Source organism: Saccostrea echinata, unplaced genomic scaffold (genome assembly GCF_033153115.1).
Source record: "Saccostrea echinata isolate AGI-Se365-2 ecotype Australia unplaced genomic scaffold, CSIRO_AGI_Sech_v1 ptg000030l, whole genome shotgun sequence".
NCBI lineage: Eukaryota > Metazoa > Mollusca > Bivalvia > Ostreida > Ostreidae > Saccostrea > Saccostrea echinata.
Window position 1 is genome coordinate 22,750,949 of NW_026889779.1, and position 21,268 is coordinate 22,772,216.

Consider the following 21,268-nt stretch of genomic DNA (forward strand, 5'->3'; position numbering starts at 1 on the left):
TAGAAAAATCTGTGATCCAGTTTATGTTTCACGTCTAAATTAATAAATCATTTTCACTTATAAGTTAGGTACTCAATGGATTACAGGACAACTGAATTAACGGTGTAGTATTACTGACTTGTTGAAATTATGAAATAATTTCGGTTTTTTTTCTTAAATGAGATCAAAATGGTTCTCTCATGACATTGGACATTTACATTGTATATCTTACAGATTTATCTCTTATTTAACCTTTATTGTATTTGTAGCAGGAGAAAGATCCCTTTTAGACCAATCGCACCCGACGTTGGCTCTCTGTATTAATTAGATTAATTGGGTAAAAGGAATAATTAGCAAAAAAGTAATGACCTAACAATTGGTAGGAAACATGTAAAAAAAATATTCGACCAAACAATAGGTTGCACTTGCAAGTTGAGGTCATTATAATAGTATTAAACGAGACTGCTTAAAGTCCCATAATATAATTTTTTTGTCAGCAGCCAGTCTTGGTTTAAAAGATCCTCGCGATCAAAACATGCTCTTGTGTACCCATTCAGTAAAGATACATGAAGACCATATGAAAGTGATAGTGTAATACTGATACTAAAATTGGGAAAGCTAACTGTGGAAAAGCTGAAGCCATCCTCCATTTGAGTAGACACAATTCACAATTCAAGGATACCCACTTCTGCCCTAACTCGGTTGAGCCCTAGCGGTACAGGAACAGCGTGCTAGACCAACTAGGCAAGTTTTTAAAAAAAAAATTAGAGTACCTGTGAGTAGAATCAAAATGATATAAGAGAAAGCAATTTTTGTATTTAACAAATCACAAGATATGAAAATTTCTGAGAACCTTTTTTTTATTAAAGGTTACGCGAAATAATTCTTTTTTTAATGTTAAAAATTACGACGGTATCACTGCTGGTAATGTGCGAATCGAAAAAATTTTGGTTTCGGACACTCGCTACTATTGGCACCTGTGAAATGTCTGGTTTTGGCTAATTTTTATGAATTTACAAAATGAAAATCAACTTTCCCAAAGCAACTTGATTACGTTCTACAATAACACCCACTTTGACTGCCATATGAACACTCATAGGAACTATGGGCCCCACAAGTGCCCAAAATGCAAGAAGGCTTTCATTTATAGATCATCTTATAATGAACATATGAAAACATGTGGGACAAATGATGGCTACCAATGACACATTTGCAACATGTCTTTTGGGAGTCAGCCAACCATTAGAAATCACAAGCAGGGAAAACATAACGACAAGACACACGTTTGTGAAGTTTGTGGGAAACGCTACAAATGGGCAGCAAGCTACTACAGGCATGTAAAGAAACACTCGTGATAGGGCATATTTCTATTGTTATCATTCACGAAATTACTTTTTATCCATTGAAAAAAGTGAAATTAAACATGGTTATTACTGATTTTTATTTGAATAATTTATATGATATCAGGAAGTTCAATTCCCGCCCTCGTATGCGGAAATATTTTTGTATCGACAATCCTGTATCTTTCATCTCTGATCCCTCTTGTTCCTCTCGTAGGTTCATACATGGCGCGCTAATTGTCCCTTTCTTTCTTTTAGATTTCCCCTTTTCTCATCTGGTGTATCAAACATATGGTCACTACAATATGAATTAAATACTCAGTAATTGTGCATGTAATCGTGGCATGTCATATTTAGTTTGAATATGAAATACAAAATGAACTGTAAAAAATAAAATTTCATAATTACTTTATCTCAATGATCCTCAAACTTCAAAGGTTAGTCTATTGTTGGGATTTTAACAGGTGTGTTGATGCAGGTTTCACATTATTTCAAGGAAGAGACTGGATACACTCTTGATGAAAAAGTGTGCAAATAAAATCCCTGAAAAAAGCAAATAGCCATTGCACTTAATTATCCATAGAAAGACGTCTCTCAAGTCGAGACCGTGTTCATGTGAGACGTTTATCCTGGTAATTTCTTATACTTATCTATCAGTATTCAGTCGTGTAGCATATAAATCATAAGCGGTATATAGTGCATGCTTCACCCCATCAATCCTTAAGACGCAACTACCTTTGCATCCCAGTCTTGGAAAGCGCCGAACAAATTATCGTTGTCAAGAGTTCCAAGGCCTCGCATTGAAGGATCCTCCAGTAAAAGCATAAAGCTGTGACCGACTGTCAATACGCACTAAAAGACCTTCATATAGTACTACTGGTATGTCTTTAACATGCTTTCCTGGTGGTGGGAAAGCATCAAATCTCATATTGTTCAATAACCATGATCGTAAATTTTGTTCGTACTCATGTCGGATAAGACTTGTAAGGCCCCGTTCGTCTTGTGTCCTGTACAAATTCCTCATCAGCGAACAAATTTGTGCCTCATTTTCAAATCCGATTCCCCACATGGCAATTTCAACCTCTAAGCTGAACGTTTTGATGGCAATTCCAACTTTCTGTTTATCAACTAAGTCCTGTACTAGTGCAAGGTTTAATTTTGACCCATTCGATTTTCCAATTTTCGCAGTTTCTCTCCATGCTTTTCTTGAAATATTTGCTTTTGGCATGCCTGTGCTGCATATCTTTGTTCTCATGTTTGTCAAAAGATGTTCAGGATCTAGGAACCCAAGTAAGTGCTGTGATTCAGAATGTAGATACATGTATTTTGGCAGGCGATACCAAAGGTGGTTTTTGAGAAACACTGATCGTGCAACCATCCTGAAATGTTGCTTCATTCCGCCACTTCTGCAATTCATGAGGATAAATACAAGCTGCTTGTACTCATTCAAAAAGTTTTCTGGGAGTTTTTATTTCTGAACGAAACTTTTTACGATAGAGCGTAACGATTGCGGTTGAAATATTCTCCTTTTAGTGTCAACAGTGGATCAATCACCAGATTTTTCAAAAATTTGTTTACAACTTCACATTTCCTCATACTTGAAAGTGAGTGCATGCCATTCTTCTTTAGTTTCTCCTTTAATGGTCTTCAAAATGAAATTATTTCTTGCTTGGTCATTTTGCTCAATGAAGCAGCATTTGATAGAATGTGGAGGAATTCTTTTTTTTTTAACAATGTCTCCTTTTTTCATTTTCACAAAAACTCAACGACATTGCATGCTTCTCATGATCGTCCAAAAGTTTTCAAGCTTCTTTGGCATTTAGTGCTGGTCCGTCAACAAGATCGTTGTTTATTTCAATTTCAACGTCTGTGGTTTCATTTTCTCCTATTACTTCTGCAGCTATTTGTTGAAATTCTGTTCCAATGTCGCCTTCTGTAATTTGTAAAATAACTGTTTGGATGTCTTCAGCAATTTCTCCTTTCTCTTAAGAATGTTCTGTAAATGTCTCTCTTTCTGAATCAAGAAGATCCATCCAGTTTAATGGACTTCTGAAAGTATCTTTCTTCTCCCCAAGGTAGCCAATACAGTATTGATGGACTATGCCATTTTGTGTGCAGATGTCTTTACACTGAACAACGAATCTACTCTTCAAATCTTCATAGTTGTGGATACTATAAATCTTAAAAGAATCAACAATGTTATTCACAATTTGGTGTTTTGACAGGGAACACGCTTCTGTCCAGACATCCTTTGAAAGCTGTAATAAAGTAAGAGGCTCATTTCTCTCCCCACTCATTGATAATCATTGTGCCACAATGTTGATACCCCTTTCTGTACAACACTTCCTTACTTCTGTGAGTATATCTGAAGCTTGCTGACAAGAAAAACTATAGCCAGTGAGGCAATAACCTATCGGGCATGAGTGTGGAATCTCTGGTTTATAATATCGGTCAAAGTCAGGCAGCATGACTCCTAACACTTGTTTTGCAATATCTCTTGTCAGCGAATTGGCAGCCAATATACAATTTTGGTACTTTCAAAAGCTTGTTTCTATTTCTTCTGTCGATGACATCACCATTTTGCCATCAAAAAGATCGTTATCTTCGTTTATTTCGTGAAATAAGTAAAGATCTTTCACGTTATTGACATGAACAGAATCGTGTGAACAAGGATTTGCTGTTAATGATTCTACTTCACATATAAAATTGCTTCATTTCAATGTATTTAGCAATATCAGATTTCAGCTCTTTCAACTTTGGATGAAGCTTAGTTGGTCTTGTAGGAGAATCACCTCCATAAATATCCCCTACAATATCCCAGATCTTCTTCCAAAGGTTTTCTGAGAAAGTTACCTCAATAATACTTGTTATGTTTGGTAGCCAACAAACCACCAATGCTGATTTCACTTTCATAGACTGCATTTCCAACATCAATTGAAAGACATATCTGGTAGGAATTTTGTAGTAAGGCCAAGCTGCAGATAAATAAGGACATTTTATTTCAATAGCTTTCTCTGCTTTGTCATTTTGTCGAAGACTGCCGTCAGGGCTGACAACACAAAATGCTTTACCATTTCTTTCAATGATGTAGGCGTCGCCCGCGTGGCGCAGTGGTTAGAGCGTCTGCTCTAGGGTCGCGAAGTGAGGAGTTGATCCTTACGTCGCGGGTTCGAATCCCACTGTGGGACGTGGAGACCGGTCCTTCGGATGAGACTGTATAAACCGAGGTCCCGTATCGCAGTAGGTGTTGGCACGAAAAAGATCCCTCACTGCTCAATGGCCGTAAGTGCCGAGTATAGGACAAAATTTGCAGCTCTCCACCGGCAAGTAGTGGCGTCTCCATATGAGTGAAAAATTCTCGAGAGGGACGTTAAACAACATACAAACAAACAAACAGTCAATGATGTAGGCGCCTTCTTCTTAAAAATGTCTGGGTAAAAGGTTGGAAAAACTGAAGCTATCAGAGTTGTCATTCCATTGACTTCGTTCTGTTCCCCATGCGCCATTCTTTTCCTTGCTTCCTTATTCACAGGATCCTTTTCTTTGCCACGGAATCTCTGATCAAAATGCTCCTGTTCCCGTTTTAATGACTCAAGACCTATTGCTGCATATGCTGTACTTCCAGTTATGCAAGCATTGCTGCGGATATCAAACCATTCAGGGGATCGATGTTTGACATAATTACATGAAACACGCAGTGGGATGTTGCAGCGATGTATGAAGTCACTATCCATGGCAACTAAGCACTTGTAATTGAGCTGATTATCCAAATCTACCTTATTTAATATTGGATGTGGAACTCCATTCATAACTGAGCCGATACGCAATATATCGCTTGTTGTCTTGTTAATATCAGACATAGCTACGAGGGTTGATCCAAAAGTTCGTGGAATTTCTTTTTAACATTTTTTTGTGACGTGAAAGCAAACAAAGGACATGCAATAGAGCCATTATGCAACAATACTGGAAAATTTCACCTCATTCCCATAACCAAAAAGGTCACATGAGCTTTCTAAACATGGACAGCTGTTAAATCCGGGGGATACTTTGACGTAACGTCAAGTTAGGTATGTAACGTCACGTTCTAGGAGCATCTCACCCTCACATTCAAATCGTTTTTGAAATTTTGCGGAGCAATGCATTCTTTTCACCATTTCTGCCTTCGAGGAAAGCCTGGGTACCAATTTTGCACCCACTCTCTTCATATTACGATCATTGTTCAAAATACGCTCTGTCATTCCATATGAAGTTCCAAATTCAGCAGCAATGTCGAGCACAATGCATCAGCGGCCCACGTCCTTAAGGCTCTCAATTTGTCTACGAGGAAAGATTGACCTTCCAATAAGGCAGCTAGACCTTTAGTCATCATCGGAAGATCTATTTTCCTTAAATTTCTCACACAAATTGAAAACCAGTTGCTTATTGTTCTGTCTGTTCGTTAGTGTATGCGTCTGAGTCAGAGTGTTCCTGATTTTCACAAAACTTATTACCGAATTTCGACATTGTCTAACGATGTTATGATGATCAACAAATCATCAATAGAAAAACTAAATATCCAGTAAAATTGATAAAACTTTTACACAAAAGTTTATAAAAGTTCAAGCAATCATAATTATGACATCATTTTTCGTTTCATATGACACTTATCTCTTTTTTTTTCTCAGTGAGTATCAAGAATTGAAATGATAATGAACAGAAAAAATGTCTCCCCCCATGTTCAAACATCCGTTTCTATGGCAACTGCCAAAGTATTACTATCATGAATTTTTAAAAAAAAATTTATCAAGAAAATTCAAGAAGCATATATATGTATTCACCTGTAATTTTCAATAGCTTCCATTAAAAATAAATAAAATATAAAGAAATTCCACGAACTTTTGGATCAACCCTCGTATTCTAATGTCACAAAATGAAATTCGGATTTTACTCAGAACAAACGCTACTTTGGACTCCTTCCAATTTGAACCAGCTCCAGTGTTTAGTTTCTTGACTGTACATTCTCTTTTACTCTTCAATTATTGTAGATCTTTTTGTCTTCTCAGTATTTTCACGAATTGAAGAAGCATTGAATTGTTGATGTTTTTCAATTTGGTTGTCTTTATCAATTTCTAACTGTTAGTGTAGAGTTCTTGCATTGGTGACTACATCTAGTTCTTCACGTAATCTTTTGTTTGTCTCTCTAAATGTGGGCTTTTTCTCAAATCCCAAGCAGTTCACATCCCCAAATTTGCCACCAGGATTTAACTTCTTTAAATCCATGCTTAGTTCAAAAGCAGATGATTTGGATTCACACTTTGATGCAATTTGGTTCTATAAATGGAATCATAATGCCAGGTGATTGACAATTTTCTTTAATTGCGCCGCTCTCTGTTTCCAGAACTCGTTTGCTTGGAACAACAAAGTTAATCTTTGAATCCTTTGTTTCAAACTGGCCTAGCTGAACACCGTCTTCAATTGAACAATTGCTTTCCTGTTCCCCTGAAGCGTTTCACATTGGAATCATATCGCATTCCACAGGAATTGTGTGTAGCAAACCATGTTACAAAGTTCATGAACAGTTTATAGGAAATGTTGTTTAGAGGAAGCGTTCTGTTTGCCATAGTTCTGAGAAGATTTGTCCATTCCTCTACCTCTTCATTTTCAACCATGTATTCAGCCACTCCGGGTAGAAAGCTAGACACATCATTGATAAAATTCTCTGCTTTGTCAGTTAAGTGTCCACAATCTATGGTTATTTTGCTTCATCTTCTTTTCCACTGTCTGATTTATCTTGGCTCTTATGATTTTCATTTGTTTCATTCTTTTCTTTACTCTCAGTTTCTAAAACCTTTTGTTTTTTTTTTACTGGAGGGAGGTCCAAAGAATCTTCTATATCGACTAATTTAATATTTCTTTTCATTCGGAATACTACTTTTACTAGCTTCAAATTCTTTTTCGAGTGTTATTTTAAAATTTATATTTTGGAATTTTCGGTTTGGAAGAGTTCTTTCTAGATGATTAGTTGTTCTTTTGTGTGGTGATGGATGGTGTGATGCACTGTATTTTCAAACGATGATGCTATGAATTGACAGCGATAACAACCAAATTCTGTCATCTGTAAAAACAATTGTATCATGTGTACTAACCCTTATGCTAAATATATACAGCAGTAAAACGTCGCATCAGATGGAAAAAATCACAAGCCAGAAGTAGCAATTACAGGTGCCAAAGTCGCATATACAGCAAAAATATTCGCATCGTATTCAGAAAACTTTATATTGTATCCAAATGCGATTCTTGTGAAACATTACAGAAAGAGAAAATCATTTACGATTAAAGTATTATTTACAAATATCAGTATTAACATGATTGATGTCATATTATGTGTGTAAAACATCTAAAACTGCTTATATGGAAAGGTGGAGTAACATACATTGAGTAGGTGTAACTAAAGCAGTTACTGGTGTTTTTCTCGTACATATTCAGGGAACAAGCAATACTACAGTAAAAAAAACATCTCAAACATTAATAATTACCTCTTAATCAAATGAACTGTCATGCCGGAACGTTAAATTGACCTATGATGCCTCATTGATGTAAACCAATAGTAGCGAGTGTCCGACACCAAGATTTTCTCGATTCGCACATTAGCAGCAGTGGGTATAAAGCATCGAAATCTATGCACAATTAACGGAATTCTTGTCACTCGAAAGTGCTTATTTTTACCTGTTTTGAAAATCCATTCAGGCGAAAATCTAATTGATAGATAGACTCTACTGGCATGACGGTACTACATGGACCAATTAAGCGGGTCAGTATAGTTGTCAATGAATTTACTCCGAGTTCGGATGAGACTGTATAAACCGAGGCCCCGTGTCACGGCAGGCGTTGGCACGATAAAGATCCCTCACTGCTAAATGGCCCTTAGTGCCGAGTAAAGGTGAACATTTGAAGCCCTTCACCGGTATATGTTGACGACTCTATATGAGTGAAAAATTCTCGAATGGGACGTAAAACAACATACAATCAATCAATTGAAAGATGTGTCTTGAAAAAAAGTTAATATATAATCTTAATTGTATTTTTTTTATTTAAAGTCGGCATTTTGTACACAGTATGACAATGAATATGAGCTCTGTATCACAGCTAAATATATCACAGAAATAACATACATACAGCATAATTTTAAGCATGCAAAAACAAATGTACATATATTACACACACGTGGAAGATAAAAAAAAAAATTTGAAGAAGCCATGTAATTTATAGAAGAGAAACGGAAAACCCTAATACAAAATGTTTGTATTCAAAGAGAAACAAAAAAAATAGTAATAATAATCCTAATAGCAAATTAAATTAAGCACTACATTAAACAAAGGAATCAAACAAAAAGCACTAATTGTAGTAGTAATGGAAAAATAAAATAGCTAGCTTATAACTTAAAAATTCAAGCAGATATAGCATAGTTAATTATTATATATTTTAAAATATATATATACTTTTAAAAAATTAAGTTCATCACCAACACACATCCTGCCTAGTGATTGGGTCAGCCCCTACCATCATAGGCAAGATCTGTTTTGTTAAACATATTTAGTGAGGTAGAAAAAGCAAGATATATGAAATAGCAAAAATAAAAGAAACTAGGATCCTGGAGACCTTACACTTCTGCCATCATAGGAAGTTACTCTAATATTGGAAATTTAAAAAAAAAATAACGAAGTTTGATAAAAAGATTTAGTATCAGAAAAGCAGATGAAAGGCTTCAAAAATAAATGAAATACTGTAAAATCAAAACTGTGATAGTAAAAAAAAATTTAAAAAATTTAAAAATAAATAAATAAAATAAATACATAAATAAATATTGTTTCATCGGCTATGCAGCCCCCACGCTGTGGTTTCTGCAGGAACTGTATTTGCATTTTTCACCACTCCATGTGTCAAGGAAAATTTTAAACTAATTGAGAGTGGAAAGTTCCCTAGCATGGTTTGGTAAAGAGTTCCACAAACCAGCAGCCGCATAGCCGAAAGACTGTTTACCTTATCTGGTGGTTCTTGGCCTTGGTAATTCCAAAGTCTTTTGGTACCTAAAATTGTATGTGGAATTTCTATGTCGAACTAAATTTTGCAGGAACAATGGGCTTTGCTTATTTACAATGTTGAAGACTTCAAAGACCATGGCTCTCATACGCCTGATGTCCAGTGAAAGGAGGTTTGATTTCTCTAATAGTTGGTCATAACTGCTTGTGTAGTCATTATATATAAATCTTAGAGCTCGCTCTTGATTTTTTTTTCAATATTTTGGCAATTCAGTTCACTACTGAAATGCCACACCAGAGGGCAATAACTCAAGTTTGACATTATAAAGAATGATAGGTGGTAAGATGTTTCCCAGGTCAGCCAAGTATCATAACGGAAAGCATAAGACTATTTACATGGAGCAATCCGCACCAATACCGTCACTGAGAATGGTCAGTCGGGTATCTAACGGAAAGCGTGGACTATTTACATTAGGCAATCCGCCATGATATACCATTACTGAAAAATATCAGCCAGGTATATCCAACGGAAAGCATATGTTGCATGTTCACACCAGTCCTGGTTGAAATAATCATGGACATCCCTAGGAACTGGATCAAAGACATGCAACAGAGTAGATCACTGCAAAATTATGACTTATATACTGCCTGAATATGCTTCACCCAGATTTGACCTAAATATAATAATTAAAGCCTAAGTATTACTTGATAAAGTATTTATGATCAACATTTAATTTACTTTGCCTGAGCATTAATTATAGATGTTCACTATTTAGCTTAATTCCATGTGCGTTGCACAACTTAGAAATTCTTAAATAATAATTACTATTCTTATACTGCTTCAATCTCAAACACTATTAAATGTAAAAGTGAACCACCAAAAGCTTACTTGTTAGTGAGCTATTAGCACTATATGTCACTACATTAACTGTGCATACTGTATGCCATAAGTATATAGAGCATATACTAGTTGTACAAAGTATAAGTATATGGGTCTTAAATTATAACTAATAACATTTACACTGGCAATGATAAATAACTGAATACCCTTAGTTGTAATAGATATTACTTATAATGTGAGTGACTGTTAATCATCACTGTGTTCAATAATTACTGACAATAGGTGCAAATTAGTTACTCTAAATCTATTGTTTAAATATTACACATGCACTAACTGTCAGACTTAACAGTTATAACACATATAAAGATCTACAGACTACTGGATATATCTACACTATTTCCCCTCACTTTTATTTTCAAAATAAGAGAAGTGTATGTAGTAATAATAGCTAGCTGTTCTAAGTTATAAATATTACAGTAATACTAGAACTTATCTGATGTAGATTGTGCATAACTATTCTAGTGTATTAAACACTTAAATCAAGTGCAAGTACTATAGGGCAGTCAATAGTTAAAATCAAACCCTAATGACTATAGTAAATACTGCTAGTCATATTTAGTTAAGTACCTACTAGATAAATCTAGATTGTTATTTTAATACATGCACTACATGTAAGTTAGTTAAGTCAAGATCAACTAACAGTGTTAATAATCACCAATTCTAGTTTAAATGTTACTTGAATAAATTGAGCAGAATAAGGTTAGATTGCTGTAACTAAAACGAATGTTATTAAGGTACCCTCACTACAGTCTTATGACTAAGAACTAAATACTAAAAATGATTAGATTACTAATCTTAATTGATATAAAATGAAGATTAACTCTTAATTTCCCTTCCATTTTGCTTTTGAAAATACATTCTATCCTTGATTAGCTTTTTATCTAATTAAAACCAAATATGTCAAACTAAATAGAAACAACACTAAGTAATAGAACTCAATAAGTAAACACTGGGTAAAAGCATTTCAGGGATTTTTATATAGCAAATGATCTACATTATTATGGGTAGCCATGGGACAACCCAACATTTATTTTCTAGTGGCAGCCCAGCTGGAATGCCCAGCCCCAGTCTACATAATAGAGTACACAAACAAGGCATTCTCTATATGTGGGAGGAAGGTCCTTGTTGGCAGCACTCCAAGTAAACTTGGTTGAGCCACCTGTGCTGTCACTTTCAGTGGTGTCATGACTTACATCTGTTGCTGGTCCGGATGATGCTTCATATGAGATTGTGTTAAAGCTAACATGATGGGGTACATCTTTACCAGTCTCTTCTTTAGATATGGGATCCTCTTCTTGACTTGGTGGCAGAAATAATGTAGAGGTAGCCGCATTCACTTCATCTGTAACCAGCTCTATGTAGGAGGACTTCTGTAAATTGCTGATTACAAAAAATGAAAGATAATCTAATAATTCTATTGTATAATTATGGCATGTCAAACGTTGCAATATTCGATCTTTTGCATTTGCATTGTATAATTTTCCATTTGCATTGTATAATTTTTATTTGTATTGTATAATTTTCTATTTGTATTGTATAATTTTTCATTTGTATTGTATAATTTTTATTTGTATTCTATAATTTTCTATTTGTATTGTATAATTTTCATTTGTATTGTATAATTTTTATTTGTATTGTATAATTTTCCATTTGCATTGTATAATTTCTTATTTGTATTGTAAAATTTCTTATTTGTATGCGATAATTTTTCATTTGTATTGTATCCGCGGACTGTTTATTTGTTTCGTTACGAAGGATTTCATTGGTCAAGTTTCAGCCTGTATCGGGTTGAAGATGTTCCGGATGCTCAAAGCAAACTGGGCTCATATGTATTTGCTTGCTTGCTTGATTGATTATTGTTTAACGCCGAGTCGGCAATATTTCAGCCATATTTCGGCGGCATATGTATTTGCGTGCATGTTAGACGGTTATTGGATTCTAAAAAGGGAGCGCTGGTAGATGGCAAATAAATAATCTGTCCTTAGGAATGCTGATTGAGAAAATAAATAAATTGACCTTGAGTGGTGGTAACTACCCCCACCCCCAAAAAACTGAGTTTTCGGGTTTGGGCGGATTTTCTTCTTTTTGTTTTTCTCCTTGTCTCTGGTCATATTGGAAATAAATATTCTCTCCTGCGAGAGAATGAAAATAAATAATCGGATTCGACACCCCACGAGAATCAAATGGTCGTCCCTTAGCATGCACCGCAAATAGAGGAGCCGAGTTTGTGTTTGTAGAGAGTGCGCGATCGGAATTGTGGGAAGGGTACCAGACTAAGTTTGTGATGGGCACCTTTATACAGACTAAATTTTATGACCAATGACATCCTTCGTAACGAAATAAATAAACAATCCTCGGATACAATACAAATGAAAAATTATCGCATACAAATAAGAATTTATACAATACAAATAAGAAATTATACAATGCAAATGGAAAATATAGAATACAAATGAAAAATTATACAATACAAATGATTTTTTTACAACACAAATGGAAAATATAGAATACAAATAAACATTATACAATCCAAATGGAAAATTATAAAATCCAAATGGAAAATTATAGAATACAAATAAAAATTATACAATACAAATTGAAAATTATACAATACAAATGAAAAATTATACAATACAAATGAAAAATTATACAATACAAATAAAAATTATACAATACAAATGGAAAATTATACAATACAAATGGAAAAAATCGAATATTGCAACGTTTGACATGCCATATATAATCAAATGAGGATGTTCTATGAGTTGACTATATTGGCAAATAAATTTATTTATTGTACAGAGCTTAAAAGATGTAAAAACGTTACACTACAAAATCAGTCTATACTGTAAAAGCGAGAGGCACGTGCGCTTGGATCTATAGCTCAACATTACAGATAAACGAGTTTGCGTGAACTAGCTCTGTGAAACTACACAACAGTAAGAATATACCAATGAAAAAACACAATATCTCTCTACTTCCCCCCAAAATATTTAAGGGAAACCGAGAGAAAAACAGTGTATGAAAATTCACAAACAATATTGAAAGTAAATGACGAGTCGAGAAGAAAACTCTCCTCGAAAAATTGTCAACACGAGTGACAAAAACTTTTCAAGAAAAAAAAAATTTAAGGAGAAAATTTGTCTCGTGCAAAATATTTGAGATAAGATAAACAAATTTACAATTTAGAATGAGGTCGATCGTTACGGCACAAGTGACGAAAATTCAATGAGTTGAGAAAAAATGGCAATTTGCACAGGACAATATGAACCTTCAAAATTTTCGTACTAACGTTTATAAAAAAAAAAACGCTCCTACGATAAATATAACACTAAATAGTATTGAAAATGAAAATACAAAAATAATTGGACCGTGATATCACCACGTGTTCAATATAAAGTAAATGCAACTCACGAGTGAAAAAATAACATGGCAAAGAACGAGTGCACTTTAAAAGGGCCTCGGTAAAATGTGAAAAAATGAAGAATCAAATTAAGCATAATTTTTCATCTCAGATCATTAATTGATATCTAAACCATAAGATTCAACAAATTTTATCGCTGAAACTCATGAATATATAAAGAGCAAAGCCATACAATGTGGTAGGGGTCAGCCGACATTCGTTATTTTCTATAGTAAATCGGGGTAGGGCATTCATTTCAAAGCCTTTGTTTACTGTCAGCCTAACGTTGTACAAACTTGTGCAAATGACAAAAAGCGCATTATACATTTATGAAACTTGTGTGAAAGTAGGAAATTTGGCTTGTACTGAAAATATTAAAAATGTATGAAAAGTTCAATGTTTTTCCTTTAGCAAGCGAAAGCTATTTACCTGTATGACCTATGTTGAACCCACCCGTAGAATAAATTATTTAAAATATCGGTAGTCGCGTGAGTTCTACCCATGTAAACAAAGGTGCTCACTGTAAAAGATAGCCATGCACGTTTTGTATCATTATATCGAAGTCGTGCCGCATGGAGAAGTTTGTATGTATTTGGTTTTAGGAACACGGGAGGGTTAGGAGAGTTTAGTGTCGTTAAAATGTCATCATACATAAAAGCGTCAAACATTTTCAACATTCATGCAAGACAATGCTACCGGTATTGAAAGCCACCTAAATACACTTTTTTCATTTTAAAATTTAAAGGAACTAATGTTAATACTTATTGTATTATTTCAAATGCTAGCGCGAAAATTTCTTAGTTTGATCATTATGGCTATACAGGCATCTATACAACTTCATTCGATTTTTTTCTCAGGTAAAATAGCACAAACAGTATCATTCAGCAAACGCGCCCGTCAATGATCCACCATCAGATTGTTCAAGTGTCCGATTTAAATGTCTCCTCCCCTTGATTTAAATAAACGAAACTCAAATAGGTTCGGTACGACTTTTCCGGATTTGGGGTATCTATAGGCATTTAAAAATCTTCATTTGTTTCAAATCCGTGCTGATTTAGGTGATGTTTAACGTTATTTTAATTAGAAATATCCACTTGTGTTTAACTATTACCAAAAGAGAACAATTTGGTAATATATTCTAAAGTAATACGGCACTGAAAAGGGCCCATTAAGCATTGCTTAAGTGCACTTGTCCTTAGTCAAATTGCTGGAACTTTGTAACTAACTTTAAATATAACGCCTGTTTACAAAAGTTTCCTGAATTCCAAAATGACTAAATGCGAAATATTAGAAAATATTTCAACCCGTGTTTCTATTCACGAGTGTAAATTCACACGTGAATTTTTACAAATAAAATATACAATTTCCCCCGCATCGAATTGCCGGCGACGCCAATGTAGTAAAATTAAGAGGATTTTACTAATAATGTCGCCTACCTTAGTATAAGGTGAGGACGTAACACCCAGGTTTACATGATGGGTAAACACGGGTACATGCAACAAACACAAGAATAACAGGTAACGTCATATGGAGAAATGGTGTTCATTCTGCTGATTTGCATATCGGCCATTTTGGAACTATAATGGCGGCCGAATTTATAACGGTTTATATAGAGAAAATACAAAAAATGCGAATTTTTTATATCGTAACTATTTCGGATAAAGTTCTTCCGCCGAGGGTTTGATTCTTCTTAATATCTTCTACCGGAAATGACAAGATTGTTGATACCAAAGTGAAAGTTGCGACCGCCTTTTTGATTTGAAAATTCGAAGCGAGAGTATATTGTTTTAATGAAGGAAAGAGAACAGAATTGGTGTTTTTATCATTTTTTATGAGGAAATGTAAGTATTTATTACAAATTGACAGAGTCCTTCCGCCGATTAAGAGGCGCAGGAGAGAGCCTATTTTTATAAAATACATATGTTTTACTATTCCATGAGGAGTTACGACCGCCTTTTTAATTTGAAAACGGTGTCCCGAGTCGTCAGCTGTTATTCACACAAATTTCTACCCATATAACTATGACAGGGCCTTGAAGAAAAAACAAAACTAAACAGGCTTGCAGGTTTTAACATAAAAATTTAAAGAAGTGGAGTTTATTCAGTATCTTTTGAATATTAATGAGAAATAAATCACGTGGAAGCAATCTCATGAATAAATTGCACACGATTTCTCCATATATGGTGAAAAAGTAGACTGGCAGGACTCGACTGATGTGGGAAGCGTGCCGACACGGGTGGGTGGCTTTGAGGTCAGGGTGAAAGGTCATAGGGGATATATTTACATATGCAATTTCACTACATATACGATATGACGTCACATTGACAAGTGCATTGCGATCAGTGAATTGTTTATATATTGCTGTGTGGAATTTAACCAACGACAAAATACATGCAATAGTAAGTATTGATGTAGTTTAAAGCTATCCAAGAGTTTAAAATAGCGTATCATTTCATTTTGTGGTAATTTGAAGAACATGCATTTTTGTGTGATGTCATAGTAAGCATTTCCCGTGAAAATTAGGCCCCGCCTCCTTATTGCAGCCTTAACTGTGCTGTGTTATCAGTTATATAAGTGACCGACTTGTATATATAACTATTCTTTTAAATTTTATTGACTTTGATTTTTTTTTAAAGGTAAATGTTACCAAGGGTTGGTCCAAAATAATTATATATATTGCTATATCGAGAGATTTTTTATTCAATACAGGAAAGTAGAAAGTACCTACCATAATTAAGACAGACATCAATTCCTCTCTGATTGATGGACGAAAATTATATAATTTGATGGTAGTTCATAATCAAAATTATATATGTAGGAAATGTAGGAAATTGAAGTTGGTATTGTCGTTGGCACAATGTACATGTATGTGGCCTTATGTAGATTTTTATGATTGTTCGGTATATTAGTATTTGAAGGATATCTTCAAACAATGATTTAAGCAGACATGGGTTCAAGCATTTAATATTTATTGTGTTGATAATTTTCCATAGTGAAGCTACAGACGATTTACTATTTGGTCAATCCTTGTATTGGAAAAAAATATCGAAATATGCTTTTAATTTTTTTTTTTCTGTTTAATAACATTAAACAACAAAGTTTGCACCCCTTAATAGTGTTCGTTTGCGTCGTAGTTTTCAGCAGACCGTTCCACCATCTCCTCTGGATTGTAAAAATCATTTGATCGCTCCACTTCCTCGTGTAAAGACTTCATATTATTGTTGACTGGTCCCATTTCCGGAGCTTCTCTATCGAAATTGTGGACTTCCGGACCTAGTTCTGATAGTGTTCGGGTTAGAATTGTTCCATTTCGGTGTATTCCTTGGTCGGAAGGCAATGCCATATCAGGATCTTTTGTGTTAGTTTCCTCTTTAAAAAAAACATTCTGCATTATTAAAACCATTTTATTTTTTTAAAAAACTATTCCTTGCATATATCATTATTTTATAACTGATATTGAGCAGAACATTTAAATTATAATGCCCATCTATAACATATGTGACCTTTTATCCTGACATTTATATAGTACGTAAAATATACATACCAGTGTTACGAATGGCCCGGAAGCACCCTTTACCGTCCCAGTGTATGATGCTGTAACTTCCAGAAGATTCCGCGCAGTAAGCTCCATAATGACAGTTCCCCCTCTTACCAGACAATTCTGGGATGTCTCCGGGAGGGTAAATCTTCCCATTGTATTCACATCCAGCTGGTATGGGTGGGGTTATCATTAACGTGAACCTTTTCATTACATGTTCTTGGTCAGTAGGTGCTGGCAGCATGGTGCTTAGCTCTCTTACCATTGCAGAACGGACATCTCTAGCTATGCCATCTCTTTTATTTTCATCTGAAATCATTTGATTATTCGAGAATCCATGCTTTTAATAAGTAAAATCAGTGATTGACAAAGATTTGAAACTTAGGTTCTTGATATTAAATAGAAAAACGTTATTTCAATCAAAGGCATCATCAATCTTGCAGAATCATTGCTTTGCACCTAAATTCACCAATAAGAACAAAAACTCTATTGTGACTTTTTAAAATAATTTTGCATGGACGTCCCATTGAATCGTAGCTGAGTTATTTGCAGAGAGATTAGTATAGGAATCGAATTGGTTACAGTTCCTTTGTTATATGAAGTACCTCTCAAAATATATTTGTATAAAACCTTTCAATTCTAATCGTCGTTGCCTTTTCATTTGAAGTAATTTTCTGTTAAACTATCATGATGATTTTTTTTTGTTTCATACTCATACATTTTATATGTTTAATTTTCAGAATCATTTCTATTCAAAGAAACTTAATTCCTACTTGGCAAACACGAATAATCAAAGAGACATCAATCCAAAACACGGCAAAATTCATATTTATTTCAGACACTTTTAATACGACTACAGATATTTTTATACACATTTTTATACTACAGATAAATTTAAATAAGATTTCCATTTAGAGAGTACTCATGTTTTCAAATAGAAGTATTGCGGGATGAACAATTAGCTTAAGTATATCAGGGATCGAAATGCTGTAAAAACCGAAATTTCTTTTTGAATCAATGTTCCAAATTAGCTACATACCTTTAACTCCCAGTGAATATAGGAACCGGTGATCTCTCTGTCGAACCACCGCCGCCCGACAAACCAGGAACAATAGAACTGCTAAGAAAACCTTGATTGCCATCAGGAAAACTGTTACTGCTGATACAGTTCTCAGGAATATATATTTTATATTGACTCTAAAATCTATTTTGTGTACAATGTACCCATGATAGGTGTGTGCTGGTATGACGTACTATGAAATAATTTAACATCGAATTCCTTTACAAGGGGGCGTTTCAAAACATACACACCGTCAGTAATTTAGGATTTCACAGCCTGTTCACTACAGTTTAAACTGTTATGAAAAAATGATTTTTCGATAAATTGCTTTGGCAAAACGATTTTTAGAAATTCTGAAGCTCAAGTAATATAAGTTAATTAAAATAGTGTCGTTCGACAATCAATTTAAAAATGAATAAACTTCTCAAATAATTCATGCAATGACTTAATTAAATATTTCAAATAAAGGATGGTTGCACTTAACGCCTGTTTTTGGGTCTTTTTCGGTTTCTTCTGTTGCTTCTACATGTAAACCTTGTTTCACATTTGTATGTTTATGAAAGAATCCTGTCAATTTGGAACCAAATTTTAATCTTAAAATGATTTTAGACTGTGATACAATAAAATGATTCAATGTTTTTTGTCCTTACTGCTTTCCAAATATAGTGAATTTACACTTACCTGCCCTTGATTGAACATTAGCTATGCATGAGAGGTGGAGCTAACATTGTAAGAATGGGTCTAAAATTAGACTTGATAAATAAAAATGACATGTTTGGAAAAAAGAACGTGATCACTCTTTCCAATCTCCCTCTCCATTCTGTATGGGCGCATGTTTGTCTATTAATCTCCTTTTGACACATTATTATTTATGCAAATATACAACTACTGTTAAACGTAGAACAATAGACAAACATGCGCTGACTATGTATAAAGTCAGTAAAAAAGTGGGCGTCCTCATTATCGAACGGAGATTCAAGAAATTGTGATGACCCCTGCCTTTGAAAACAGATTCGAACTTCGTAAATACACACTTTTATTAAACGTAATTACATAAGGTTGTAGATTGGATGTTGACCATTCTTACATTGAAAAGAAAAATGCTTGTTTTGAAAGTTTATTTTGTCGCAAATTTCGAATGTCCTTAAGTGCAGTCATCCTTTTGATAACATTTGTTAGGACACTACGGAGTACTCCGATTACCTGATCTGATCAACACTTAGGGCTAAAGGCGTGTGTGATCGGTCAACAGGGGATGCTTCCTTCTCCTAGGCACCTGATCCCACGTCTGGTGTTTCCAGGGTTCCTTGTTTTGTCCTGTTCACGATTCGTTTTGTTTACTGGATTCACGAGATTGATCAGTATTCGTTATCTTCACTTTTTACATACTTATCTTTTCAGTTTACCCATATCAAAATACAAAAATAAATAATAATAATATGACCATTGATTTTTTTTTTTATATTTTGACAAGATACATGTACGCTCGAAATCAACGACTTTCTTTAGTAATATAAATTAATGGGATATAACTCATTGAAGTTAATTCTGTTTATGAAAGCTAAATAGTGTTAGGGAATTTTTACTTTTTTTCCAGTTTTAGCCACCCCAGCTCATTTGCAGGTCGACCTGCATTATTCCTCGCACTCAACACATAAATTTCACCCATCCAACCCTCCATCAAAATATTGTATTACCTTGATACATTTTTAATTTTTTTAATATGGTAGGCGGTAAGAATAGAGCAATATTTTTGTCGGTTTTTTTTTTTTTTTTTTTTTTTTTTTTTGCTTTGTTTCGTGTATTTTTCAGATTGAAATCCTACCATGAGAGCCATCCCTCTCTGTCAAGGCTCCTGGGGCTCGTAACATAAAGCTTGCTAAGATTTTGACTTAAGTAGGGTCATATGTATGTTTTAGGTGCAATCTTAGGACCTGCCTAAATACTACTTAAGTACATCTTAAACCGTAACATAAAACGAATTAAGCCAGGTCTTAGCTAAGTCAAAGTTACGTTCAAAATATATCTTATGAATCACCCTAGTTTTTCACTTTATTTACATATATTGCTAAAAAATGATTAATTAAGGTTTTGAATTAAATAGATATTAAATTTTACATCCTCACTTACCGATTTTAGTAACTTAGATTAGATTTCGTATTAAATATATAATTCTGTTAAAAATTATCACAAAGTTGCAATAGTGGTTCAATGTAAATGAATGAGTTTTGTTTATCACTCGAGACTGCTATGTTTTCAATTTACCTTTTGTTGTTTCTTTCCTTTTGAAAAATGTTCACTCGCCTTGTCATTGTCGCAGACCTGGCACGATAACCGAACGTCTATCTACCTGAAATCAAAATTCTGTTAAAGAAGTGAAAACAATAGAGACATTTTGGAATTTTTCCCCACGATGTATCAGCGAATGTCAGCAAGGAAAGACTGTAGACGTTTTATATTTAAACACTTAAATATTACTTATTTTCAATTTAATCAAAAATCGAAGAGAATTGATTTCAGAAGATACTCTTTCTCTTTCGTATGTCCTAATTTTTCAACATCTCTCTCTCTCTCTCTCTCTCTCTCTCTCTCTCTCTCTCTCTGAAACCACATTTGTCGGTTCTACATTGAATCCAATTTACAAGCACTCTTGATTAGCATTCTTGTCATCATCTTCTAACTCATCAATAATTTCTTTGTGTTTTAGAGTGTAGTTCATCTCACATTTTCAAAGCGAACATACAATTTCATGATTTCCTTTGTCCAAGTTACATATAGTAAGTAGTGTTTATATCCTATTTGATTTTTTAAAAGTATCCCAAAAATATAATTTTTCATGGACATAATTATGCCATGCTGAGAGTGATACTGGAATCGGTGATCAATAAGTCTGTTTTTAACACACACCCCCACCTCCCGCAAAAAAATCTCAAATTCACACACCAGTATTACGCAGCGATAAATTATTTCTTTAATGCATAATATGAAAAGAAGAATGTTTTAACGTCGATCGAGATTCAACACCAAAA

General features: G+C 34.2%; 1 protein-coding gene across 1 annotated transcript; it reads right to left on the minus strand.

Moving 5' to 3' along the window:
* Nucleotides 1–16,697: 16,697 nt before the first annotated feature.
* LOC133196558 (uncharacterized) lies at nt 16,698–18,328 on the minus strand. Its single transcript, XM_061332426.1, has 3 exons — nt 18,219–18,328; nt 17,186–17,488; nt 16,698–17,010 (listed from the first exon to the last, which is right to left on the minus strand). Exons 1-3 carry the CDS (start codon nt 18,319–18,321, stop codon nt 16,751–16,753), a joined length of 666 nt encoding a protein of 221 aa, XP_061188410.1. The 5' UTR covers nt 18,322–18,328; the 3' UTR covers nt 16,698–16,750.
* Nucleotides 18,329–21,268: the final 2,940 nt, after the last annotated feature.

What these genes read in the sequence shown, in the direction of transcription:
- LOC133196558 (XM_061332426.1), bottom strand. Translation starts at nt 18,321, where the DNA reads ATGGCAATCAAGGTTTTCTTAGCAGTTCTATTGTTCCTGGTTTGTCGG. An exon ending in ATATTCACTGGGAGTTAAAG is followed by an intron (nt 17,489 to 18,218) that starts GTATGTAGCTAA and finishes AAATGATTTCAG; the next exon opens with ATGAAAATAAAAGAGATGGC. An exon ending in CCGGGCCATTCGTAACACTG is followed by an intron (nt 17,011 to 17,185) that starts GTATGTATATTT and finishes TTTTTTTTAAAG; the next exon opens with AGGAAACTAACACAAAAGAT.